General features: G+C 42.0%; 2 protein-coding genes and 2 long non-coding RNA genes across 6 annotated transcripts; 2 read left to right on the top strand and 2 right to left on the bottom strand.

The window, feature by feature from the left end:
* The first annotated feature begins 1,818 nt into the window (after nucleotides 1–1,818).
* LOC102132662 (HLA class II histocompatibility antigen, DQ alpha 2 chain) lies at nucleotides 1,819–7,698 on the top strand. Of its 2 annotated transcripts, none has more exons than XM_065544192.2 (5): nucleotides 1,819–1,953; nucleotides 5,767–6,015; nucleotides 6,428–6,709; nucleotides 7,058–7,232; nucleotides 7,392–7,698. In XM_065544192.2, exons 1-4 carry the CDS (start codon nucleotides 1,872–1,874, stop codon nucleotides 7,210–7,212), a joined length of 768 nt encoding a protein of 255 aa, XP_065400264.1. In that variant the 5' UTR covers nucleotides 1,819–1,871; the 3' UTR covers nucleotides 7,213–7,232; nucleotides 7,392–7,698. The 2 variants fall into 2 exon arrangements, with proteins under 2 accessions (XP_065400264.1, XP_065400265.1); XM_065544193.2 differs by having other exon boundaries at nucleotides 7,386–7,698.
* Nucleotides 3,191–7,158, bottom strand: LOC135970652 (uncharacterized). The gene is made up of 3 exons (XR_010586451.1): nucleotides 7,036–7,158; nucleotides 4,799–4,890; nucleotides 3,191–3,655 (listed from the first exon to the last, which is right to left on the bottom strand). It is a non-coding gene; the product is annotated as an uncharacterized lncRNA (long non-coding RNA).
* Nucleotides 7,699–18,085: 10,387 nt separating the features above from the next.
* Nucleotides 18,086–25,563, bottom strand: LOC102133044 (HLA class II histocompatibility antigen, DQ beta 1 chain). Of its 2 annotated transcripts, XM_045390645.3 has the most exons (5): nucleotides 25,405–25,563; nucleotides 23,710–23,979; nucleotides 20,604–20,885; nucleotides 19,983–20,093; nucleotides 18,086–18,872 (listed from the first exon to the last, which is right to left on the bottom strand). In XM_045390645.3, the coding sequence occupies exons 1-5, from the start codon at nucleotides 25,511–25,513 to the stop codon at nucleotides 18,859–18,861; spliced, it is 786 nt and encodes a 261-aa protein (XP_045246580.2). In that variant the 5' UTR covers nucleotides 25,514–25,563; the 3' UTR covers nucleotides 18,086–18,858. The 2 variants fall into 2 exon arrangements, with proteins under 2 accessions (XP_045246580.2, XP_045246579.2); XM_045390644.2 differs by lacking the exon at nucleotides 18,086–18,872 and having other exon boundaries at nucleotides 19,720–20,093.
* Nucleotides 20,881–23,925, top strand: LOC141410128 (uncharacterized). The gene is made up of 2 exons (XR_012433951.1): nucleotides 20,881–21,015; nucleotides 21,342–23,925. It is a non-coding gene; the product is annotated as an uncharacterized lncRNA (long non-coding RNA).
* Nucleotides 25,564–27,804: the final 2,241 nt, after the last annotated feature.

Here is a 27,804-nt window from a genome sequence, read left to right as displayed (position 1 = left end):
AAGCAGCAATCACTCCCGAGAGAGATGTACCTGGTCATTTTTGTGGTTTGGACAATATTCATGTTTTGTCTGGGTTCAGATGTGATGACTGAGCATTCTGGTGTTCTGTCTCAATTCACTGTGCTCACAAAGTACCTGCCTGCTTCTGATGTCCTATGAAATCCTTTATCTTCAACAGGAGAACCAAAACCACCTGGGAGTGCCAGGCTAGCTCCTAGCAACCCCGAGGCCTTGTTAATCGCATCCCGGCAGCTCTCAGGTGTCAGGACACTTTTTTTGTTTCACCTTTTTTTTTTTTTTCATAGTTTCTGCCAGTGGGAGGTAAAGCATACTGCTGAGAATCTCAAAAGGCCATTTAGCAAGGACAGAGTGATGCTAAATAGAAGTTCCATTAACTCATGTTTTCTATTACGTACAGAAAATAGATGCATCTGAAAAAAAATAACAAGTTTCCCTCTAACGACTAACTTTAGCTCAATCCCTAGTCCCTTGCAAATATCTGGAATTTTAATATGGTAGGATAACAAATTTTAAAAGATCTGGTAGTTTAAGAAAAGAAAACCATTTTTCTAAGTCGGTGCAATTCTCCTTATTCTACCCTCAAGTTTTGACTTGACATTCTTAATTTTTTTAAACAATTCTTAGAGTAATTGAGCCTGCCAAATTTTAAATATAATCAGTGTCCCTAAATTTCCTTTAAATATATTCAAGAAGCACCAAAACACAGAATGTAAACATTACTCAACGCAAAGAAAAACTGTATAAAATATCATACAGTTACTATAGACAACACCATCTGACATTATAACCTCTTTTTATTGCCCTGGCGAAAACCACCTGGATCTTTTGAGAGCTTGAGAAGAACCTGCCAAACTGGATTTATACAAGTAGAAAAAGCAAAGGTATTTCTCAGCTACCACCAGCAGAGATCGCTAGGTAGGTGGGTCAACTTAACATTTGGAGAATTCCATATGCATTATGGAAGCAAAAAGAAAAACAGCTAACCCACATACAGAAGCCAGAGAAAGGGGAGGGGATGGGAACTGCCAGGGAGGGAAATCGACTCAGGGAAAAATTCCTGGAGGTTGTAACCCAGAAAATCGTGAAAGATGCCATTTAATTGATGACCTCATCTATCCATGAGGCTGCTCAGAAATGCCCACCCCGCCTGGGCGACAGAGCGAGACTCCGTCTCCAAAAAAAAAAAAAAAAGAAATGCCCACCCCTGGCCAAGGCATGGTGGCTCCTGCCTGTAATTCTAACACTTTGGGAGGCTGAGACAGGCAGATCACGAGGTCAGGAGTTCGAGACCAGCCTGGCCAACATAGTGAAACTTCATCTCTACTAAAAATACAAAAATTAGCTGGGCATGGTGGCAGGTGCCTGTAATCCCAGCTACTTGGGAGTGTGAGGCAGGAGAATCGCTTGAACCTGGGAGACAGAGGTTGCAGTGAGCCTAGACCATGCCATTGCACCTCAGCCTGGGTGACAGAGTGAGACTACGTCTCAAAAAAAATAAAAATAAGAATAAAGAAAAGAAATAAATGCCCACCCCTCTTGCCACTGGCAGACATGCACACACAAGAGAAGATTCCAATTTAGTGTTCTCCCTCTATTCATAGAACATTTCCTCAAGTCCACTCTGAATAGAGGCTGCATCACAACCAGGGGATTGCCCTGTCTCCTCCCAGGGCTCTTAATACAAACTCTTCAACTAGTAATTGAGGTGTCATCAGAGGAGATTTTTCTGATTGGCCAAAACTTGACCTGGCAGGGTTTGGTTTGGGTATCTTCAGATTTCCTTGTCTCGAGGTCCTCACAATTGCTCTAGAGCTCAGAACGGCAACTGCTGAGGCTGCCTTGGGAAGAGGATGATCCTAAACAAAGCTCTGTTGCTGGGGGCCCTCGCTCTGACCACCGTGATGAGCCCCTGTGGAGGTGAAGACATAGTGGGTGAGTGCATGAGTGAGGGATGTTCTCTGGAGCTGGAAGACAGGAAATCGAAGGAAAAGAGAGAAAACAATTTGCAGAGAAACTAGAGATTTCCTAAGGGCCCTTTCAGTATTAAGAGATTTAAAAATTATGGCTGTTCCTCCTTCAGGAAACCAGAGCCCCAACCTACTCTTTTTGTTATCTATGCTGTTGACGTTCACTAAGGACGCTATTCTGTTTATATTCTATTCAGTGACTACAGCCTGGAGGTCTCTATGTCATTCCATCATGATTTCCTCAAAAATGAGTGAGATTTCCATTGGTGGAGAATTTTTTATTATTAAAAATGTGTGAAGTGTCACTCTCAAATTTCTCTGAACAACTTTTGAAGCTTTTCGTATGTCTCCTGTAGTTGACCTTGGGGTAAATAGTTCCATCAATTATATACTGTATAGATATTAAGAAAAATGCCCTTTTCTTTCTCTCAGACTTACATTTCCACATGGGAACTGGCACAGGTGGGGAATGGGTAAAGGAGTCCAGCAGGCTGAATGCCTTCAACAATCATTTTATCACATGGTCCTCACTTACTCTCAGCTGCCTCATATGTGTTACCTCACAAATAATCAAATAAAATGGGCATGTAGCTAAGCTTTATAAATAGTGAAAACATGAATGTCAATTTTTTCCATATTTCTATCACAGGTGTAACTTCACATTTCTTTTCTTTAGCAAAATAAGGAATCCTTTTATTTTAAAATTGAGAATTTATAGCAGAAAAACTTGGTAAATTAAATCATTTTATTATCAAATTATCAACCCAAATTACCTGTTCTTCACCTCATCTAATGAAGTCCTATAAAAAGAAAAGTGATCCAGACATGGTGGCTCATGCCTGTAATCCCACCACTTTGAGAGGCCGAGGCAGGAGGATCATTTGAGCCCAGGAGTTTGAGACTAGCCTGGGCAATATAGCAAGACCTCATCTCTACAAAAAAGGAAAATAAAAATTAACCAGGCATGGTGGTGCATGCCTGTGGTGCCAACTACTCAGAAGGCTGCAGTGGGAGGACCACTTGAGTCCAGGAGGTAGAAGCTGCAGTGAGCCATGATGGCACCACTACACTCCAGCCGGGGCAACAGAGAGAGACCCTGTCACAAAAAGAAAGAGGAAAGAAAGAGAGGAAGGAAGGAAGAAAGGAAAGAAGGAAGGAAGGAAGGAAGGAAGGGAGGGAGGGAGGGAGGGAGGGACGGGAAAGGGAAGGAAGGATGGAAAAAAGAAAGAAAAAGGAAGGAAGGAAGCACAGTTCCTTTTTATAAGACACCAATTATTTGGTCCCTTATAATTATTAGTCTTCTCTGTCTTTGTCGTCCATCTCTTTCCACCTCTCTTCATGCATTCCCTTCTCCCTCTTCCTTTTCAGGATCCATCTCTGGCTCCCTGCTCCTTTATAGAGATGGACAGCGGCTTTGTAAAACAAAAGTTGAAAAGTCAGATAGTTAAAGGGGAAGTGAAATGGAAGATACTCTAAACTTTCACAACTTTATTAACTGTGGCTGCTCCCATTCTGATTTTGTTTGGCAGTGGAAGTTTCACCGGCTTCTCCAGAGCACTTGACTTCTTTGTTCCAAATTTCCTTTCTTCAATCTCACACCAGAATGCGCTGGTCAGGCTCGGCTCATCCATTAGGCACAATGTGGACAGTGCAGGGGAGCCTCCATACTGTAAAGCCACATGAGAATGTTTCAACTCCTTTTAAAATTAGAAAAAAAATGAAGTTTTGGAGCCTAAGAAAATGTTTTAACTTTTAATTCAGCCTAGATTATATTGCCTTTATACCAAATCAGTCATAAAACATAATTTTCCATATTTTTATGGAATAAGGGGCCCATACAAGCAAGAGTGCTTGGGGATCACAAGTCAGAATGCAGCCCTGGTCATTGGTTGATCCTGGCCTTCCTATGGTTCTGCTACCTGTGTGCCTGTCCATCTTCCCCAAAATCTATGTGGTCCTCCAATACAGCAACTGTCATTCAATACACATGTTTGAGCACACAGTGAGCTAAGTTTTAAGGATTCAAAGATGGAAAGTCATGCTGCCTCCCCTGCAAAGGGTGCTCAGACTAGTGATGGAAACTGTATGGGGTGAAAGAAAGCAGAAGGCCATTGCTGAGCAGGCAGTGGACTCAGCAGAGGCTGAAACTATACAAGTGACTTGGTTCCAACTGGGCCAGCAGGGTGACCAGATGAAAAGGATTGCATATATTCCATATATATTTATGTTTGAACAAAAAGTCAAAGTTTATTGCAAGGATAAGAAGGTTTTGTTGGAGGCTCTGTTAAGACCATCCGGGGCAGTTATACTGGATAGGGAAGAAAGTGAGCTGGAAGAGGAACAGACAAACTTGGACGGCCAGATGTTGAGATGGAGGAGTTGGAGGTCATAACGTGGTCAAAAACATGTTGATGAGAGGCCTTAGCTACAAAGTTGTTAACTTAAGCAGAAACCTCAAGGATGGATTTTTTGATTTCTCCAGGAAGTCCTAAAAGATAATTTCATTTCAGGGAGAAAAACAACAGACCACTGCAAAGACCAGGGAACATGAAAGGATAATGTAGTTTGGTTTGCTTGGCAGATACTTGTGAAGGATGTTGGACTGTAAGACTGTCGATATCCTCCTCACAGAACTTACTACAGTACATTGTAATCTGCTCTCTTACCTACCTGACTCTTCCACTGTTCAGTTTATTCCTTAATAGTAGATCATGCCTGATTGGTGTTTTACACGTCCCCTGCTATGTCTGACATTTGTGGATGCTCAGAAAGTGGGGAAGGAAGGAAAGATACGATGGTAAAAGGCTTACACGTGTCTTGACAAGCATGTCCAGTTCAGCTCATTTGGCTGGAGTCGTACTGCATGGCTGCCATTCTGCTCTGGCATCCTCAGACAAGCACACTGCGCATTAGAGGAAAAAGGGTTTAATTTACCTGAGTCCTCAAGTGAATATAAATGTTGAGTCAGAATGCTGTAGACATTTAGTAACCTCCTTCAAAGGAAAAAAAAGGTGGGAAAAGGTGGGGGGAATGACAGAAATCCAAAACCTAGTAGAGCTTCCACTTTTCATTTCAGAAGAAATCAGTTGCTCTCCTCTAAGGACCATTGCTATTAACAAAACAGAGACCTTAGAAGGAAGCTTTGCTTATTTATTATATATTATATGTTACTGTTATATATTTTAACAGTAATGTTATTACCACTCTTATTACACTCTTTCTTATAACCTACAATTGTTAGCAGAAATTGTTTTAAATTAATAAGATCCTGCATGCACTTCCTTTTTTAAAAAAAAGAAAGATCTCTGTGTAGAGTGTCCTGTTCTGAGCCAGTCCTGAGAGGAAAGGAAGTATACTCAATTTGTTATTAACTCATGAAAGAATTAAGTGAAAGATAAATCTTAGGAAGCAGAGAGAAGTAAACCTAATCTATGACTAAGAAAGCTAAATACTATGATAACTAATTCATTCCTTCTTTTGTTCATTTATATTATTTAATAACAAGTCCATGATGTGCCAGGCACTCAGGAAATAGTAAAAATTGGACATGCGATATTCTGCCCTTGTGTAGCGCACACTAGAGTGGGAAAGAAAGCGCACTTTTAACTGGACAACTACCAACACGAAGAGGGGAGGAAGCAGGGGCTGGAAATATCCACAGACTGTGCCAAAGAGGAAGCCCTTAATATTTGAATGTCAGTTTCTTCTATCATTTTGTGTATTAAGGTTCTTTCTTCCCCTGTTCTCCGCCTTCCTGCTTGTCATCTTCACTCATCAGCTGACCACGTTGCCTCTTACGGTGTAAACTTGTACCAGACTTACGGTCTCTCTGGCCAGTACACCCATGAATTTGATGGAGACGAGCAGTTCTACGTGGACCTGGAGAGGAAGGAGACTGTCTGGCGGTTGCCTCTGTTCAGCAAATTTGGAGGTTTTGACCCGCAGGGTGCACTGAGAAACTTGGCTGTGTCAAAACACAACTTGAACATCATGATTAAACGCTCCAACTCTACCGCTGCTACCAATGGTATGTGTCCACCATTCTGCCTCTTTTTACTCAATCTATCCCTTCATACCAAGTTTCATTATTTTCTTTCCAAGAGGTCCCCAGATCTTCTTATGGCAATTGCTGAAGTTTTATCATCTCCCATCTCTAAAATCACATATTCCCATGGAATACAAAGGTCTTTCCATTATCCATTCATTAAATCCTTCTAGGAGAGGTCTTATCAACCTCCTACTTTATTAAACATACCCACAGAGAGAAGGACGCAAGAATAAAGCAGAGGCAATGTGTTGTTGCTCCCAAGCGAAGGTAAATAAGACCTCTTTGACCAGCAGGAGAGGAAATGCTGGTAAGAGGGCTCTTCCAGGATGTAATGCAGAAGCTCAGGGCAGAGCTATTCACACTTCACATCAGTGCTGTTTCCTCACCACAGAGGTTCCTGAGGTCACAGTGTTTTCCAAGTCTCCCGTGACACTGGGTCACCCCAACACCCTCATCTGTCTTGTGGACAACATCTTTCCTCCTGTGGTGAACATCACATGGTTGAGCAGTGGGCGCTCAGTCACAGAAGGGGTTTCTGAGACCAGCTTCCTCTCCAAGAGTGATCATTCCTTCTTCAAGATCAGTTACCTCACCTTCCTCCCTTCTGCTGATGAGATTTATGACTGCAAGGTGGAGCACTGGGGCCTGGACGAGCCTCTTCTGAAACACTGGGGTAAGTATGAGTTTCACCGTTTTTTGATGCTTTCTTGTCTGTCAAGTTCAGAAATGCCTGCCTTTTACTCTTATAACCCAAAACTCATTTTCCACACTTCATTAGTCTCTTTTATCTTTTTCTTGAAAGAATAAAGCAACAAAAGCGGAGATGTATTAAAAATGAAAGTATACTCCACAGGGTGGGAGCAGGCCCTCCACTTCATGGGTTTCTAATGATAGACTTCACTCTCCTCCCTAAGCCTGGGGCCTTGAGTCTTTGCAGAGCCAACCCTCCACCCCATCCCATCCCAGACACACACGCATGAGCACACTCTGCTTTCTCACCTCAACAACTTCACTTCCGCAGAGCCTGAGATTCCAGCGCCCATGTCAGAGCTCACAGAGACTGTGGTCTGCGCCCTGGGGTTGTCTGTGGGCCTCGTGGGCATTGTGGTGGGGACCGTCTTGATCATCCGAGGCCTGCGTTCAGTTGGTGCTTCCAGACACCAAGGGCCCTTGTGAATCCCATCCTGGAAGGGAAGGTAAGATGGAGATTTATTAGAGCTGAAGTTGCAGGAAGGAAAGTGGGAGGAGGCTGTGGACATGAATGTGGTTGAAAGTTGTAGGGGAATTGGAAAGTGACATGATGATGACACAGGAGCCCCCTCAGACCCACTGATCTCATGTCTGTCCAGTTTCAGGTGCATCGCCATCTACAGGAGAGAAGAATGGACTTGCTACATGACCTAGCACTATTTTCTGGCCAGATTTATCATATCCCTTTTCTCCTGCAAATGTTTCTCCTCTCACCTTTTCTCTGGGACTTAAGCTGCTATATCCCCTCAGAGCTCAAAAATTCCTTTGAATTTTTTCCCTGACCTCCTGATTTTTTTTCTTTTCTCAAATGTTACCTACTAAGATATGCCTGGGGTAAGCCACCCAGCTACCTAATTCTTCATTAACCTCCATCTAAAATCTCCATGGAAGCAATAAATTCCCTTTATGAGATCTATGTCAAATTTTTCCATCTTTCATCCAGGGTTGACTGAAACTATGGCTAAGAATTGGTAGACTCTTATGTTTCAAGCCAATTTAATCTCATTTCCCAGATCATATGTCGTGTCCAGTAACACAGAAGCAACCAAGTACAGAATAGCCTGATAATATGTTGATTTCTTAGCTGATGTTAATATTTCTTTCTTCATTGTGTTCCCACCCTTGGCACTGCCACCCACCCCTCAATTCAGGCAACAATGAAGTTAATAGATACCCTCTGCCCTTTGCTCAGAATTGTTATAGCAAAAATTTTAAAACCAAAAAATAAGTTTGTACTAATGTCAATATGGCTTTTAAAAGTATGACAGAGAAGTAGGTTACGATAAAGGAACTTTGAATCTCAAAAATATCAAAAGTAAACATTTATTCTCAAAACTTTAAATTTTGCAGAATGATGACAGTAGAAGCCTTCCTCTCCCCTCCTCGCCTTGAGATAAAAATTCTTTAGTCAGGAAAAGAAATGGAAGTCAGAAAAACATTAGAATAAGACAATAATGTGGGTGTCTGAAAAGGAACAAATACTTATTCCTCACACAGGGTTAGTGACAATGGGGAAATGGGATGGGAGTAGAAGCTGCAGACATATCTAGGAGCCCTAGAATAGAGGTGCAGTCTGCCTCACCTCCTGAATGAAGCTTTGCTAGATAACCACGTAGCTTCCCCTGTGCCACCCTGGCATGAAGGAGACAGTATAGTGGATATGGCTGCAGGATGTTTCTAGAAAGCATGCTGATAAAAAACAATGCAAATATCTTCAGAAATCCCCAGCCCTTTCCCCTAACCCCTCATAGCTAAGGAAAGCATGAGCTTATGAGAGAAACCCTAGGAGGAACAACACAGTTGAGACAATGTAGCAGCAGCTGTGGGTGTTGTGTCCTCCACTGGATTCGCCATTTCCTGGCAGAAACTATCCCAGAGGAAATGGGTCAGCAGTGACCTCATGGCTCTAAACAACTGTGAAATCTGTGAGGATATTTCTATCCAAACTACCTGCATCAGTGAGTTTAAATTTTAATTGGAGAAAAAAGACAAAACATTAACACAATAATTGATACAGTATAGTTTGGTGCAAAGAACCCTGAATCCAAATACCAGGATTCAGTACTTTGAAGCTAGTATTTTAAACTTTATAAATGGGTAAAGTATGTAACATTTCTGGCCTTATTTTTCTCATCCACAATGGAAGAGTAATAATACTTTCCTTGCAGAGTTATTGATGGAATTTGAATAAATCTTGGTATATAGTCAACTCCTTACACATAGTACATAAATACATAAGAAAACATTGTGGTTATATTTATAATTAATTTATTTAAAAGAATGGATCATATTATATGATAAGTACTTTTGTTTTTCTCAGCCCCTTAATAATTTAGGAGATACAAATGTAGAGCTATGGGTGAATTTTTTTCATATGATAATTAGAGAATTTTTTTTCTCCAGAATGAGAGGCTGAGATCGGATTGCTAAGGGAACTCTTAGGACGAGAAATTGTAATATTTGACTTTGCTTTTCAACTTTCTAAGAGGAGATATATTCCCTCAAGGTATTTCATATGCAACAGATGTTTATGCATGCTTACTTTGGGGAGGAGGTGAAGAAAGTTCAAGGAGAAAATGATTTAAAATGCAGACTAGGAATCAGTAAGCACAGGGAATCGGAACCAGTGATGATCATGAAAATGTCCATCACAGAGCACAGAGGATTTTTAGGGCAGTAAAACTACTTTATTTAATATCACAATGGTGAAAAATGTCATTATGCATTTGCCCAAATCCACAGAACGTACAACACCAAGAGTGAGACTTACTGTAAACTATGGACTTTGGGTGATAATGATGTGCCAATGTAAGTTCATAAATTATAGCAAATGTACCACTTTGGTGGGAAATGTTGCTAATGGGGGAGGCTATGCATGTGTGGGAGCAGAGTGTATCTGGCAGCAGTTCCCAACCCTTTTGGCACCAGGGACCAGTTTTATGGAAGACAATTTTTCCAGTTAGTTGGGGAATGTGGGTATGATTTGGGGACGAAACTGTGAAACTGTTCCACCTCAGATCAACAAGCATTAGCTAGGTTCTCATAAGGAACATGCAACCTAGATCTCTTGCATGCACAGTTAACAATAGGGTTTGCACTCCTATGAGAATCTAATGCCACCACTGATCTGATGGAAGGCGGGGCTCAGTTGGTAATGCTGGCTTGCCCACTGCGAGGCCTGATTTCTAAAGGCCACCAATTGGTACTGGTCCATGGCCGGTGGGTTGGGGACCTCTGGGGTATCTCTGTACCTTTTGCTTAGTTTTTCTGTGAACCTACAACTGCCTTAAAATAATGTCTGTTTTTTAAAAGGAGAAGAAAAGCTAACCAATTATGATCCCAAATATATAAAATAAAACTTTTAGTGTGAAAAAGTCACATTAAAAAGCACAAATGTGCTAAGAAATTTTTAGCAATAGGATTTCAAATAAATTTCATATACATTTCAATGATTTATGAGGCAAGAACCCAGCATTTTCAAGTTGTGTTCATTTGTGTGTGTGTTTGTGTGTGTGTGTGTGTGTGTGTGTAGTATAAGGGTTACACTGAATGGCAAAATGACCAGAGTCATACAGAAATCTACAAATGCTGACCAACTCAGGCTCTTTCCTCAAGAAGTACTGTGGAAAGCAAATTTAATGATAGTTGCATTTTATTAAAGGACGTATTCAAAAAGTATTCATGTAATGTTAAAATAGCAGAATCAAAACTAATTCTAAAAAATAAGAGTAAATTTTTTATCAGCTAAAAAAGTAGGGTCATTATTCACATTACTATAAATAGGGTTACAGATCAACCTGCATGATTTTAAATCATGCGATACTTAAAAATTATTTGAGTTATTTGAATTATTTCAGATTGTATATATAAAGTGTGACTTCATTAATATTTAATATCACACAATTTAAAATTTACAAAATTAGTGGGTCACAGAGGCTTATACCTGTGATCTTAACACTTTAGAGGCCAATGGGAGAGGATTGCTTGAAGCCAGGAGTTCAACAGCTGACTGGGCAACAAAGCAAGACCCCATCTCTACAACATAAAAATGAATTAGCACATGGTGGCGTGCCTATAATCCCAGCTACTCTGGAAGCTGAGGTGAGAGGAGCAAGTCCAGCAATTCAAGGCTTCAGTGGGCTAGGATTGTGCCACTGCGCTCACTCCAGCCTAGGCAACAGAGCAAGAGCCCACCTCTAAAAATAAATAAATAAACAAACAAATAAAATTTACAAAATTTTAAAAATCACATGAGATATTTCAGGCTTGTACTTACCACAAACAAACTAGGGATTTGAAAAGTTAAACTTTTTTTTTTTTTTTTACTTACAGTCTGTACTGGCACATAGTTAAGTAGTCAACAGGTGTTAACAGTTGGTGTTATTGTTATTTTCTGGAGTCCAACTAACAAATCCCACAGCGAATGATACCACAGGGATGCAGCCAACAAGATCCAGAATACGGGAACTTCTACTAGATAACTCCATTTCTTCAGCAATAATTCAAAGACAGAGAGAGAGAGAGAGGGAGAAAGACAGAGAGAGGAGAAAAGAAGAGAAGAGAAGAGAAGAGAAGAGAAGCTATACATTTTTAAAAGGCTGAAGAAATATATGAACCAAATTTACATGAGGTAACCAGAAAAATTGACACTGTGTTAAGGAAATATCTAATTTTAGTGTGGTAAAGGCATTGCTGTTATGTTTCTAAAAAGTCATTATACTTTAGATTTTCATAAAATAATTATGAATGAAGTATGATATCTGAAAGTATGTTCTGAATAACCCACTGTGCATGTATGATTAATTGGGTGGGTTTACAAAATTGCCCATGAATATTGATCATTGTTAAAGCTGGGCTGTCAAAACGTGGTACTCTTCTCTCTACTACTGTACATAGTTGAAGTTTTCTGTAATACAAAGTTTTTTAAAAATGCATTCCAGGAAAGTCCCATAAACATAGGCAGAGAAGCATTCTATTCAAAGTTATATTAGTTTTTAGGCTCTTGTCGTTTTTGTCACAGTTAGGAAACCCTGAGTATCCAAATCCTGCCTAAGACTATAGGAACCTCTCAAAAATGCAACTCTAAAGAATGTGTATGCAAGAACTAATAATAGCAAAGAAAAGCAAAGTACTTTTTGCTTTATTATGGGCTGTACTAAGCCCCCAGACTTGTTTATATATTCATTAATTCATCAAAAATGCAAAAATAGTCATTGAGTTCCATTATAGCAATAAGTACCACACTTTGTTATATGAGTATCATTAAAATAATGTGAAAAGAGATACATTCATTGTCTTGATAGGACTTACACTCTAGTGGGAAGAAATATAGATGTATTACATAATTCCACAACCATATAATTACAAACTCTGAATAATTTATAAAGGAAAAGAGAATGAGGTAAAGTGAGAGAGTGTTGCACAGGAACCAGGCATAATTTGGGGGAGGTTAGACGTGGCTTGAATAAATGTGTCTTGAGATGAAATGAGATGGTATACAGCATGTAAAGGACAAGGTGGAGGCGGGTAGAGCAAATGTTTGGGAAACTCTTACAACATGAAAGAGAAGATGAGAATTGAGAATAAAATAACATGAAAATTATCACAGATTTAATAGAGAAAGTTCATGTGACAGCAAACAAGTTTAAGTCGTTCTAATTAGAATTCTTAATCTGTAAAAGTAATAATAGAATGCTATAAACAATTGGAAAATTTAATAGAAAGGTTGGAAAATTAAATCAATAAAATCTCTCTGAAATTTAAAAAGGCAAATGTAATATATGGTAGAAAAGATAAAACAGAGAACAGATTGAGGAAGTCCAACCTCAGGTAACAGAGCTACAGAGACTAATAGGGAAGATGAAGGGAGAGAATGATCAAAACAAATAAAAAGGGAAAATTTTCCAAATATAAAGGACGTAATTCTTTATATAGAAAGGTATTGTCAGATATTTATCAAAATTAATAAAGACTCATTCCTAAATAAATCATTTTCAAAATTTCAGAACCTCAAGGGTTAAAGAAATAACATAAAATATTCTAGTGAGGGAAACCAAAATGAAACTAACTGACAACAGACAGAACATCAGACTCCCAGAAGCTTCTATTATTAAGATAATGAGAAAGGCCTTGAAGTTCTAATAGAAAAATATTTTTTATTAATAAATGTAGACCTTTTCAAAATCACAATCAGGCACAGAGAAAGAATAAAAATATTGTTGGATATGAAAGGACATAAATTTTACCTACCACACATAGTTTTATTAGAAATTGACTAAGGATATTACTTAGTAAAGTGAAATTGTTAATCAGGAAATGGGAAGGTAAGGAATCCAGGAAACTGAATTTAACCCAGGACCTCAATGAAAAGGAATCCTACTACAGCAGTTCCTTGCAAAGAACGTCTGATACATGAGTGATATTCAGAAAATGATAAACAATTTTTTTCAATTTTTAGAATTAAGCTACGAGCAAAGCCCAAGAACGCTTATTGTTACAGCAGAATGTCAAAATTGTCAGCTTTGACAATATTGAAAAAAGGGTGCATGTATCTCATTTTGGTAAGTGGAAGCATAAAGGGGAGGGGAAAGGAAAGGTAACAAAGCCAATAACTTCATCTTCCAAGAAGGAGAAAAGAGACATTGCCTATAGTTAAGGAAGAAGTCACAAAGATCACTGCATTTAAATTACATTTGTAACCAAAAGAATTATGTAAGATGGCTCATGAATTAAAGCAGGGTTTTAGAAATTGGACTATCATTCAGTCAAAAAGTCTTCAGCCTAACCCCCAGGGAGTTCTGAAGCTGTAAGAGCCCTTCAGAGTTGGCTGAAATGAGGGAAAGGGTTTAGGACATTTATACCCCTACACTGACCAGTCATTATAGGTGGGTTCTTCCTGGGAAGTGGAGTAAAATCCTATGAGGCAGCTTTCATCACCTAAGGCAATTCCAGGCGATGACTGACAGCTAAGGGCAGTCAGCCAGCAACATTCCCAGCAATGAGAGAATAAATACTTCAGTCCCAAAGGGAGGAGTTTAGATAGAACAGAACAGCATCCACAACAAAAACGGTGTTCTAGTTCCTGGGAATACATATATATTCATGTGGAAGAAAACAAACAATTAATTTTTTTTAAGGTATAGTCTCACTCTGTCACACAGGCTGGAGTACAATGGTGTGGTCTCAGCTCACTGCAACCTACGTCTCCTGGGTTCAAGCAATTCTCCCACCTCAGCCTCCCGAGTAGCTGGGACTACAGGCAGGTGCCACAACACTGGGCTGATTTTTGTACTTTTAGTAGAGACGGGGTTTCACTATGTTGGCCAGGCTGGTCTCGAACTCCTGACCTAGTGATCTGCCCACCTCAGCCTCTCAAAGTGCTGGGATTACAGGTGTGAGCCACTGAGCCCAGCCCAAATAAATGTTTTTAAAAAATTCATCATCTACTTAAAAATTAAAAATAGAATTACCACATGATCCAGCAATTCCACTCCTGGGTACATCTGCAAACAAAATGAAATCAGTGTATCAAAGAGATATCCGTACCCCCATGTTCATCGCAGCAGTCCTCACAATGGCCAAGAGATGGAATCAACCTAAGTGTCCATCAGCAGATGAGTAGATAAAGAAACTGTGGTCTATATACATAATGGAATACTATTCGGCCTTGTAAAAGAAGGAAATCTTTCACATTATTTACAACATGGATGAACCTGGGGGACATTATGTTAAGTGAAATAAGCCAGGCACAGAAAGAAAAATACTGCATGACCTCACTGACATGTGGAATCTAAAAAAGTCAAAATCATGGCAGGTAGGGGAGTGGGGGTAGCAGGGAGGGGGACAAGGAGGAATGAGAAGATGTTGGTCAAAAGGTACAAAGAAGGGCAGGGTGTGGTGGCTCATGCCTGTAATCCCACCACTTTGGGAGGCTGAGGCAGATGGATTGGTTGAACCCAGGAGTTCAAAACCAGCTGGACAGCATGGTGAAACCCTATCTTTACAAAAAATTAGCCAGCCATGGTGACGCATGCCAGTAGTCCCAGCTACTCTAGAGACTGAGGTGGGAGGATGGATTGAGCCTGGGAAGTCAAGGCTGCAGTGAGCTGTGACTGCACCACTGCACTCCAGCCAGAACTAGACCATGTCTCAGAGAAAAAGTACAAAGTTTCGGTTAGGCAGGAGGAATAAGTACTGGAGATGGATTGTACAGCATGGTGACTACGGTTAATAATGTACAGTTGTCCCTTGGCATCCATGAGGGATTGGTTCCAGGACCCTCTCTGTATACCAAAATCTGAGAATGCTCAAGTACCTTACTAAAAATGGCTTAGTTTTTGCATACAACCTAAGTCTATCCTCCCATGTACTTTAAATCATCTCTAGATTACTTATAATACCCAGTGCAATGCAAATGCTATGAAAATAGTTGTTATACTGTATTGGTTTTGAATCGGAATTATTTTTGATTGTTATATTGTTATTTTTCATTTTTTCTAAATATTTTCAACCCACAGTTAAATGAATCAGAGGATGTGGAACCCACAGATATAGAGGGCCAACTGTATTGCATATTTGAAAACTGCTAATATTTTGAAAATTTTAAGTATTCATACCACAAAAAAGTGAAATGATGGATATGTTAATTAGCCTGGTTTAATCACATGTATCAAAAAGTCACGTAGTATCCTGTAAATACACAGTGATTTGTCAATTAAAAATAATTGAGTTCGGCCGGGCGCGGTGGCTCACGCCTGTAATCCCAGCACTTTGGGAGGCCGAGGCTGGTGGATCACAAGGTCAGAAGATAGAGACCATCCTGGCTAACATGGTGAAACCCCGCCTCTACTAAAATACAAAAAAATTAGCCGGGCGTGGTGGCGGGCGCCTGTAGTCCCAGCTACTCGGGAGGCTGAGGCTGGAGAATGGCGTGAACCCAGGAGGTGGAGGTTGCAGTGAGCCAAGATCGCGCCATTGCACTCCAGCCTGGGCGAACAGCGAGACTCCGTCTCAAAAAAAAAAACAAAAAAACAAAATTGAGTTCAAAATTCTTTTGAAGTGTAACATTCTTAACTTTTTCTTGTTCAAATAAAGTTTTCTGCTTTTTAATTTTTTTAAATTTGTTTTAAAAAAATAATCTCTTAACTTTCATTAACTCCATTGATTCACTCTATTAACTTAAGGACTCTCTTCCTTAAGTTAAACATTTCGTGATAATCAGGAAGGGCAAAGTTATGTTGCAATAAGAGCTTAACCCACAGTAAAAAGTAGATCTCAGTGGCTTAACTCAATAAAGAGACTCCACAGTTATTCAAATGACTCAGGTTATGGGGTTTCCAGCATCTCATACACCATCATGCACCTACTTGCAAGTTGCATTGCTACTGTTAGTCAAATGACCCCAACCAAACAGCAGAAAAGACTGGGAAATGCACAGGAGCTTTGGAATATTGGCGAGCACCATTGTCTCCAAAAGATACACTGTTATTATCTAAGGTAAGGACAAAATGCTCAAGACTGGTAGGTTGTTCTCTAGAACACCCACACACTTTCCTCCAAGTTATATGCTAAGACTCAGTTCTTTGTGTTAGCAAACTTACTTATACATGATGTACTTGTTATTTTAATTGATTATCCATTAAAGATTATACTATCCAATGAAATCTGGGTGCAAAAAATAGTTGTTTCTATGAAACTGTCAATGGAAGAAAGAGAAGATTTTGACCCTCTCATTAACAAAGAATCTTCCAGCATGTGTGCTCAGTGTGACAATGTGGAACTGTAAGAATGTCCTAGAATATGATCTATCACCCACCCCGATTATAGGGCTTATGCTTCAACTAGAAAACTCAGATCTCGATGTCTCCCTAAACTTTTGAGTCTGGTTCAATCCCCAGCCCTGCCTCTTCCCTTTCCAGGGTCAAAAGCTGGGAACTACACACAGAGACTGAGGACACCCTGAACAAGCCAGCACATGCCTTCCCCGTTACCCCAAAAGCGTTACTCCCTTTTGATCCCAATGGTGAATGACAATGCCCACCCTGAGGAAGAGGACAAAATCGGCACAAAACTTTTGACTCCATTCAGCATTTTGCTTGGGGAAAATTCAGACTATAATCCTAGGGAGTAGAATCTCAAGTATCGGTGCCTCTTTGCGTGCCGGTGTCCCTATCTGAGGACCTGCATGACAGCCTGGAGTACAGGAGATGAACGTCCCAAGGAGACCCAGTTCTCCACTCTGACCTTGTCCATAAGAAGGAAGTGCCTGCCAAAGACTCCTCAGGCCCAGTGTGTGGGTGAGGGAGAAAGGAAGATGGGATGTCTGCTTTCAGAGTCATGGCCTTCCATGACCTCGCAGAAGCTCCGACTCTGTCTTCATGAAGAAACTCAGAGACTGAGATGTAGACCAGCTTCAGGGCTGGGCCCACATCAAAGGGGCCACAGTGTGTAGTGACCTCCCTCATAACCGGGAAGAGAGTGTCATCAGGAATCAACGGGTTACTGTGTCAATGACAAAGGGAGCTCAGACAAGGAGCAGAATGACTATGAACAGGTACTCCCAGTGAGGGACCCTAGAACCAGAGGGAGTTCTGCCATTTGTCCTGTGGGCTCCACAAGAAAAAAACTGCCCCTTACACCCCTCCACTGTGAGAAGGCTTAGGAGGCTGAGGTGCTCCACATGGTTGGTGTAGACATCTGCACACTAAAAGTCATTTCCAGCACCATAAGGATCTGGAAAATCCAGTCCTCCTTCCTAATAAGACGGATGAGTACGCTGGCCATCAGCCTCCCATCCACAGGATGGTGTGTGTGAGAGGTGTGCATGTTACCCAGGCTTGGCCAATCAGAATCTTTCCTAAAGTTGTTAAAACTCTGGTAGACATTCTAGAAAAATATATGACACACACACACACACACACACACACACACACACACAGAACGAGAGATAGATTAGATAAGATGTGAAGTGATAAGGAAGAGAAATGCAGAAAAATAAATGCAAAAAGAAACAGGGAGATAGGAAAACTGCAGATAAATAGTGACAATGAATTAGAAAAATGGAAAGGCAACAATGTAGTGAAAGACACAACAAGGGGGCAGAGACAAAGATGCAGAGAGACACACAGAAAGAACTATACAGGGACAAAAAGACACAGAGAAAGACAGACAGATTCACAGAGACAAAACAGAGAGAGAGAGGTAAAGATCTCATTGTGTATCTGGAACTAGTCACTTCTGAAATCAACTTGACTCTAGGCTTCCTTTGTACCATGAACAAAATATATTTGGGTTTCTATCATTTAGAATCAAAAATAGTACTTTTATTACTGGTTATGCTTTCTTAAAAGTAAAAAATATTCTTGATCGATGTGACTTGCCAGAATGTTTGAAGCACCAGTGACCCAGGGTCACTATATCTGTCCCCAAACGATTCCACCATGCTTACTTACACAGCACTCATCAAACCAGAAGAGAGGCTGGAATATTCTCAGGCCACTGCACTGAACATCAATATGAAAGAACCATGAATGATGTGACAACTGAGTTGATTTTCTACCTCCTCTGCCCACTCTGACTTTGCACCCCAAATTCTTTCAGTGTCTTTTCAAGGTACAACCCTCCTGGCCACAGGTTGGCTAGGTCACCTCAAGGTATGTTCCTTCATTCTGCAGTGATTTCCTGCCTCTGCTCAATTAAGGAAGTTCAGAATACAGATAACTTAGGATCATGTTTAATTATGTAAAAAAGCTCTAAAGTCAGGTAACGGTTTTCATGTGCTCGTCTTGAGCAGTCTGAGGAGAGAATAGAAACAGAAACCAGAAACCCCTTGGAGCCTGAGCAGACACAGCTGGTCAAGCGCAGGCAGAGGCTCTGGGTCAGTGCAGGAAGCAGGGTCACAGCCAGTGCCTTGCGGTGGGGCTGAAAGGAGATGACCTGGTGGCTGTGGGACAGCCACTGTAGAACTCTGATCTCAGGGGGACAGGCTGACACAGGCAGCTGGGAATTCTGGGCAGAGACAAGCAGGCATTACAGAAGAACGATAACCAATCCCAGTTAAAATAGTCTCAGGAGTCAGTGCAGGAGCCCTGGAGAAGAGAAAAGAGGGACGATCAACACAGGGCACGCTGGTGGGCCTGCTATCTCCCCCACTCCTCAGGGGCCCCCTGCAGCTTCAGACAGAGAAATCTGAGGTCCAGGGTATATCATCTTCACCTCCCCCAAGATCTGTGCAAAGGTGAAATCAGTTCACGAGGACACAGAACTTCAGCTTGATGCAGATGTGTGGGAGGTGGGGGAACAGCTGTTACTCTTCTGGGGAATATGAAGGATTCAATCTTTTTAGGAAATTGGATGATACCTCATCCCTACCACTAGCAGCCTCTTTCAGTCACTGGAAAATACCTACAGGCAGTAGCCACAAAAACGTGGCACAAAGTGAGCATTATCCTAGTGTCTAACATTTAAGCTGTGGTTCAGGCTCCACATTTCACAAGAATATGTTACCAAAGTTAAGGCTTGGTTCTAGGGAATAACCTCTGGAGATTCCCAGAAACTGGCAAACTTTGCCCCTAAGTCTTCATTCTCATAGCAGCAAATATACCATAAACAGAGACCATTATGATCAGGTACACTCAGCTCATGCTCCTCCCTCTTACACCTGCGCCCTCCCCACACTGGATCATGGCTGAAATATTAACTGCTGGTGGAGGCCCTTGAGGTCTTACAAAAGGAAGTTATGTAGAGAAAGGTCTCATTACACAAACAGCCACTTTCTCACCCCAAAGAAAATGACACATGTGACTTAATTAGAGTTATATTCTCTTCCCACCCATGTTCTTCAAGGCCTTAAGCACCCTAATTGAAAATCCCCTAAAACAAAGGAAATTGTCACTAGAAGGCAAGGCTCTGACCCTCTTAATGGAGGAAGCTTTTAGAAAGGAGCCAGTGAGACAATGATGAACGGTAAGGACGCCCTGGAATAAGTTCTATCAGTCAGCTCTGTGACAGGGCTGCCTTTCAAGCAGTAAAATCAGATTCCAATGCCTCCTCCAATCTTGTCCTGTCTCCTCCCACCTCCAGCCCAGCCTTCTTCCTCTCAGGGTCAGGAGGAAAGAGCTACATCTAGAGACAAGTCCTCTTTGAACAGAGGTTCTGGGTCACAGTCCATCTTCCCCTTTTCCCCTGGGGTTCCTCACCTTTCTGACTCCTGTGATGGATGATAAGGCCCAGCCCGAGGAAGATCAATCCCAGCACAAAACCTCCAGCACCACTCAGCATCTTGCTCTGGGCAGATTCAGACTGAGCCCCTAAGAAGTACAGCCTGAGTGTCAGTGTTTGTCCCCATATCCCATAACATCCCTACTGGGGAGCTGAAGTCCAGTCTGAGATGCAGGAGGTGAAGGCGTCAAAAGAACCTAGTTCTCCATTCAGACCACCCCAAAGGGAGGGAAAGGCCAGCCAATAGGTCCTTGGATACAGTGAGTAGGTGAGAGAGTGGTGAAGCAGAGCTCCACTCCTCAGGAACTCATGCATAACCTTAAACCCTAAGATCCCAGTCACCAGCCCTAATAATCAATCCCTCTGAGCTGTCAGGACTGGGATCCAGAGCAACAGTATGTAGAGTAATTTCCCTAGCATTGGAAGGGTGATGAGATCAGGATTCTTCTGATGCACTTGCCATGGAGCTAGAGGTGCTCTAGTCTCCTGTGATTCCCAGCTCAGTAGTGACATCAGGGATACGAGATGGGAAGGGATGGGTCAGAAGGAGCTCTTTGTCTTGTGGGGCCCATAGTAATAGAATCTCAATATCTCCTTACGCCACTCCACAGTGATGGGTCTCTGGAGGCTGGGGTGCTCCACGTGGCAGGTGTAGACGTCTCCACGCTGGGGAGTCATTTCTAGCATCACCAGGATCTGGAAGGTCCAGTCACCGTTCCTAATAAGGGGGGTGGACACAATGCCAGCTGTCTCCTCCTGGTCATTCCGAAACCACCGGACTTTGATCTGGCCTGGATAGAAATCTGTCACCGAGCAGACCAGCAGGTTGTGGTGGTTGAGGGCCTCTGTCCTGGACGGGGAGATGGTCACTGTGGGCTCCACTGAGGGCAGTAACAGACAGGAAAAGACATAGGAGTGAGATGTGAGACCACACAGCATGTCTACCATGGGGAAGGGTCCCTCCTTGGAACCAGAGTGGAAAGATACCTGGAGTCCAAGTCTAGGATTAAGGTTCATTCAGGCCGGGCGCGGTGGCTCAAGCCTGTAATCCCAGCACTTTGGGAGGCCGAGACGGGTGGATCACGAGGTCAGGAGATCGAGACCATCCTGGCTAACACGGTGAAACCCCATCTCTACTAAAAAATACAAAAAAAAAAACTAGCCGGGCGAGGTGGCGGGCACCTGTAGTCCCAGCTACTCAGGAGGCTGAGGCAGGAGAATGGCGTAAACCCGGGAGGTGGAGCTTGCAGTGAGCTGAGATCCGGCCACTGCACCCCAGCCTGGGCGACAGAGCAAGACTCCGTCTCAAAAAAAAATAAAAATAAAAAATAAAAAAGGTTCATTCAACAAATATAAATATGACAATTACTGAGAATCCAAAGATAAACAACAGACCCTAGTTCTTGCCTTTACAGAATGTGCAATCTAGTAACAGACACCAAAAAACAAAAAGAATCTTATTTCAAAAGTTTGTAATACTTGAAAAAAAAGTAGGCAGGCCTTCAAAACAAATAACACTGATTAAACATCATGTTTGCCCATAACTCAATTCCTTTATCTTCTCAGATTGCTGCTCATAGTAAAAAAAAAATTACACACCTTTCCTTGCCTCTTCACACATCTCATCCTTTACCTTTCAGCCACTTTATTGCATTTCCTTTATTCTCTTAGTGTGAAACCATAGTACATATTTAATGTATTGTTCTTTCGTTTTCTTTTTTTCCTTAATTTATTTTTAACACACAAGTGAGTGTAATTACTAGCTGTCTACCCTACTCCATTCCCTTGCTATTGAGAATTACTGTCTTGTCCTGAAATCAGACATTATCATGTATGTTCTCCATGGAAAATATTCTGAGATCCTTGCAGAGGTCTGCCTAGGTTAATAAGCCTGTAATGTGAGCATATAAATATAGCTGAGATTTGCTGAGGTCAGCAGGTTGCACCCCAATTAAATGGCACTCATGAGCCACCATCCGGAAGGAACCACGGTTTCGGCTTGGACTTGAACTTTTCTTTGGTTCTCCTTCCTGGAGTCCCACTGAAATCACAGTCAGCTATGTGGCCTTGTAAGATTTGTTCATCTTACCCAGATTGGGGGTAAAAACAGAGGGCACAAATTTATGAGAAAAGATGATAAATTTTATGGAAATATAACTGAAATAGCAAAAATATAAGTACTTGCTGGCACTAGGATGTGAGTCAAAAGAAGGCAAGGGAGTATAAAGTAAACTAAAAGTTTTGTAAATCTGCTTAGATAACACTGGAGTCAGACTAGGGATTGATCAACCATAAATTTTCAATGCCTTGAAAGTATCATTTTTGTCCCATTAACATGGAGATCAAACAGGAATAGACTCATTGCTACTTCTGGTCAAAACTGGCTTTAACAAGGCTTTATGTCCGTTTGACTTACAGATGTGTAGTGAAGAACATAAAGAGTGTTGTGTACTTTGGGAGCTTAAGGTCTTGGTAAGTAATTGTGGGCTGATTACTTAAAGTGCTTATCATGTGCTAATATTAGGATACATAAAGTGGTGACGCTAATCTCTAATGCACAGGTAACTGTGAAGTTAAATGACATAACATATATGGTATTTGATAAGGCCACTGTCTAGAAATAAGTGCTCAGTAAATGGGTAAATTGACTTTCAGAATGTTTACTCCTGAAGTGGATAGTGATGGGGGGAGGGGAGAACCTAGGCCAAAAGCAACCTGAAACTATTTTTATCCAATAATTTAGTGGCTTCAATCTATTTATTCCAAAACTTCTGCTCTTTGCATTGTGCCATTTGTTCAGCTTTTCTAAGAAATTAAAACTGCCTTACAAATATCACTCGTGTTGTTTTTATTTTTAGCAAACACTTTTTTCCTCAGACTTTTTATTCACAAACTATTAAGATTCGAGTCAATAAGAGTTTACTTTAAAGAATTAAGCAAAATGATAGAAAATAATTAATAAAAGTCAATTTTTAAGGTTCTGTTTACCTCTGGTTTTTCTTGAACCTAAGTGGACTGGCAGCTGAGTACATTTATTCATTAATTTAACAGAAGATCATTGAGCTCATACCACACGCCAGTCAATGTGTCAGGTACCAGGCATCCAATGATTAAAACAGCCTCACCTCAAGGAGCTCCGCCATGAATGAGAGCCATTTAAGAAAACAGAATTACGATGAATAATAATTTGAAGCCAAAAGTCAAAATATCTTATTTCACAACTGTAATTGCTGGATGCCCTGGGCGCGGTTGTGGAGCAGCCCTAACTCCACCAGGCCAAGCCTGAAGCTTCCTGCTGCATGAGCTGCGCACGTGGACCTTGCTGGGTGGGGCAGTGTTAGCCGGGCGGGCAGGGGAAGAGGGCGGAAACTCGGGGCAAGAGAACTGCTTAGCCAAGGTAAGGCACGAAGAGGCAAACGCATAAGGCATGAGGCAAGAACATGCAGAGCAGAGGATGAGGCCCACGGATGTGGAGGCTGGGGCCAAACTAGGCAGCTTGACCAACTCTGCCTGTCCCCCTGCTCTGCCCTGAGTACCTGCCCCTCCGATGCACCAGCCCCCAGCACCCCCACTGCCGCCTCCTGTTCCCTGGGGTGGAACGAACAAGGCTTAGGTTCCAGAGGCCGCGTCCCCTTCAACCCTCCCGGCGCAGAGACTCGGGGCCCCTGCCAAGGGTGGGCCTCGCAGAGGGGCGACAACGCTCACCTCGCCGCTGCAAGGTGGTGCGGAGCTCCAACTGGTAGTTGTGTATGCACACCGTGTCCAACTCCGCCCGGGTCCTCTCCAGGATGTCCTTCTGGCTGTTCCAGTACTCGGCGTCAGACTGCCCCTGCGGCGTCACCGCCCGGTACTCCCCCCAGTCGCTGTCGAAGCGCACGTACTCCTCTCGGTTATAGATGTATCTGGTCACACTCCGCACGCGCTCCGTCCCGTTGGTGAAGTAGCACAGGCCCTTAAACTGGTGCACGAAATCCTCTGCGGGGAATCACCGGCCAGTCAGTCAGGCCCCAGCCCGGCCCCAGCCCGGCTGCCACAGCAGCCGCCGCCCTGACCCGCCTGGAGCTGTGGAATCGCCCGCGCGACCTCCAGTTCCCGCCGGCCTGTGCCTGGCGCTCCAGACCTGGGACCTCCCGGCGGCTCTGCCCAGCCCTGCCCGCCCTCTCTGGGGGTTTTGGGAATCCGCCTTCCTACAGGCAGGAAAGGGCGGAAAGCCCTGTCCCTGCCTGAGCCTGTGAACCCAGCGAAGAGGCAGTCGGGCTGATTTTACGTGGACCTCTGCACTTAGAGGGATCAGGGCGCTCTTGCATGAAATCCCATTTTCCACTGAGCTCCTGAAAATCTCAGAGATAAAATTATCCACATAAACCTGTGAGTTCAAGGGAATGATGAGACAGGGAATTAAGCCTGTCCTGGTTCTGATACGCATATTCTCTTGGTCCCTTGGTAAAATACCTTCCTTCCCATGCCCGGATTTGCCCTCCCGAGTGCCGTGTGAGGGTCACTCACTTCTGTGTTAGAAAGGACCTACACCTCCGAGCCCTAGAAAGAAACATTTGTTCATGGAAAAAGCACAAACTTTTGAATTTGATAAACTAGATTCCAATTAAACTGTGGCAGTCCAAAGCTTGGGCAGGTTATATAACATAATATCCATATCACAAGTATGATTGTGTAAAAGAAAATCATGATATCTACACACAGGATGTTAGAAGGAGTGACAGAGAATTTATGTAAAGTATTGTTCTGTGTCTGAAGTGAGTGGTTTCACAATATGTGTTATTTCCCTTCTTTACATCCTCCTTTCTACTAAATTTAGTCCACCACCAACTCGGGTCTCTGAATCCCACTCAAGTCACCATTTGCCCATAGATCAGTGAAACTTGAAGATCTCCTGTCTGTGGTCAGCCAGGCAGCTTCCCTCAGTACCAAGATTTTGTCTCCACAAACGCTCCACTCGGTCAGGAATACAGACAACTTTTACTCAAATATGGAGACTACAGACACCATTGCTGCCTTACATTTCCCAATGCAGGATCCCATAATATTTAGTCCAGGCAAAGTCTTGGGGCACGCTGAAAAGACAAATCCTACTGTGTCTTTGGAGAAATTCATATCTTCAAAAATAACCCCATGCTCACTTTGTCCTATCACTGGTAGTAAATGTACACTTTGTCTCCTCTTTCCTCTCCTCTCTCCTCCTCTTCCAGGCTTAAGCCTGTAGGATGGGGATTGGACTGTGCTCACCACATCACTAAAAGATAAATGGGAATGCAACATTGTTCTCTTTCCCCAAAGGAGGAAATGTCGATAAAAGATGTGTCCGAGATCTTAGAAATCACCATCCCCCTACCCTAGCCCAAGGAGAGCCTGTTCCCAGAGTGGCCGCTGTCCTGCACTTACCGGGAGAGTCTCTGCCCTCAGCCACTGGGGTGCTCAGCATCGCCAGCATCAAGGTCACAGTTGCCCCCAAAAGGCCTCCAGGGATCCGCAAAGCCTTCTTCCAAGGCATAATTGAGACGAAGGGAAAAGTAGTGGTAGTGAACACAGCTCGGACCTGATGGATCTGATGTACCTGCCAGAAAGAATAAAAACCGGTGGACGTTTCCATGCGTGGTAGGATTGGATGGTCGCTTGGAAAAGAACCAATCAGCACTGGAGCTGAAGGACCTCATCTGTCTCCGGGTAGACATTTTTTTTTTTGTGAAGGTTCACAATCCAGTGCCTGGCACGGTGAAGTCTTCAAACTGCACTGGAAGAACATTTGGGGTGAAAATTTCCTCTCAGTCGTAGAAGAGCTGAAGAATGAATGCCTCAGGGATTTTAAGAAGCCAAAGAAAAATGCGATTCAACAGTAAACATCTTTGTAATATTGATTAAAAACCGGTTGTTCTTATACTTGGGATTCTTTCAATAGGGCAAATTAAGTGGGGATCATATTTCAGGGGAGAGAAAATTGCTGTAATAGAAATTTTTACTGCTGTTGTCTTAGACACGCTGAGGAGCCTTAAGTTTTGGTGAGAAGAGCAAAGTTCTTAGAAGCAAATAATGGTGAGCTGCAGTTCCACCACTAATGTGCTTTAGGAGAGTCAACAAATTACTGAATTTATTTTCGCCCCAGGCTTCTCTTTGTAAAATGTGGGTCATGTTTCATGCGTTTTACATCTAGATCTTCACATATACAAATGTAAGATTAATATGACTTGTTTAATGTTACAAAAGGCTCCTCAACTGTTATGTGTAACTATCAGGTTAATATGTGGAATAAGAAAACAAGCCAAAAACAAAATGGCACCCATTCCAGCTGGTAAATGATTCTTCATTATGCAAGAATATATTATATTTATACTCCTCAAATGAAAGTATTTGAAACGTTAATTAAGTTGACATTTCTTTTTGAAGTTCTTCAGCTGTTTAAATCCTCCCTGAACCATGAAATAGATACATCTGATATCTGCAAAGGCACAATACATAAACTTTTACAGTATTCAGACATAGCTATGTTTAGATTTGAGGAGAGAGAGCGAAAGCTGTGGAGAGGCATTTCCTAGGTCCTGAATAGTATTAATGGTGGAAAAAATGTTTAGAGTCACAGATTGTACTGTGCCAGCCCTAAACATCAAATCCCAAATGGCAGAGGTACCAACGTGGTTTTTTCCAATTCTATATATATTTTTATTTAACAGTTCCTCATGGACATATCTACATCAGTGTGCTTTTATTTTTTTTTCTTTTTTTTAAATTTATTTATTATTATTATACTTTAAGTTGTAGGGTACATGTGCATAACGTGCAGGTTTGTTACATATGTATACTTGTGCCATGTTGGTGTGCTGCACCCATCAACTCGTCATTTACATCAAGTATAACTACCAATGCAATCCCTCCCCCCTCCCCCCTCCCCATGATAGGCCCCAGTGTGTGATGTTCCCCTTCCTGAGTCCAAGTGATCTCATTGTTCAGTTCCCACCTATGAGTGAGAACATGCGGTGTTTGGTTTTCTGTTCTTGTGATAGTTTGCTAAGAATGATGGTTTCCAGCTGCATCCATGTCCCTACAAAGGACACAAACTCATCCTTTTTTATGGCTGCATAGTATTCCATGGTGTATATATGCCACATTTTCTTAATCCAATCTGTCACTGATGGACATTTGGGTTGATTCCAAGTCTTTGCTATTGTGAATAGTGCTGCAATAAACATACGTGTGCATGTGTCTTTATAGCAGCATAATTTATAATCCTTTGGGTATATACCCAGTAATGGGATGGCTGGGTCATATGGTACATCTAGTTCTAGATCCTTGAGGAATTGCCATACTGTTTTCCATAATGGTTGAACTAGTTTACAATCCCACCAACAGTGTAAAAGTGTTCCTATTTCTCCACATCCTCTCCAGCACGTGTTGTTTCCTGACTTTTTAATGATCGCCATTCTGACTGGTGTGAGATGGTATCTCATTGTGGTTTTGATTTGCATTTCTCTGATGGCCAGTGATGATGAGCATTTTTTCATGTGTCTGTTGGCTGTATGAATGTCTTCTTTTGAGAAATGTCTGTTCATATCCTTTGCCCACTTTTTGATGGGGTTGTTTGTTTTTTTCTTGTAAATTTGTTTGAGTTCTTTGTAGGTTCTGGATATTAGCCCTTTGTCAGATGAGTAGATTGCAAAAATTTTCTCCCATTCTGTAGGTTGCCTGTTCACTCTGATCGTAGTTTCTTTTGCTGTGCAGAAGCTCTTTAGTTTAATGAGATCCCATTTGTCAATTTTGGCTTTTGCTGCTGTTGCTTTTGGTGTTTTAGAC

The sequence above is a fragment of the Macaca fascicularis genome, chromosome 4 (assembly GCF_037993035.2).
Source record: "Macaca fascicularis isolate 582-1 chromosome 4, T2T-MFA8v1.1".
Classification (NCBI taxonomy): Eukaryota; Metazoa; Chordata; class Mammalia; order Primates; family Cercopithecidae; genus Macaca; species Macaca fascicularis.
This window is presented reverse-complemented; position numbering and strand designations above follow the sequence as displayed.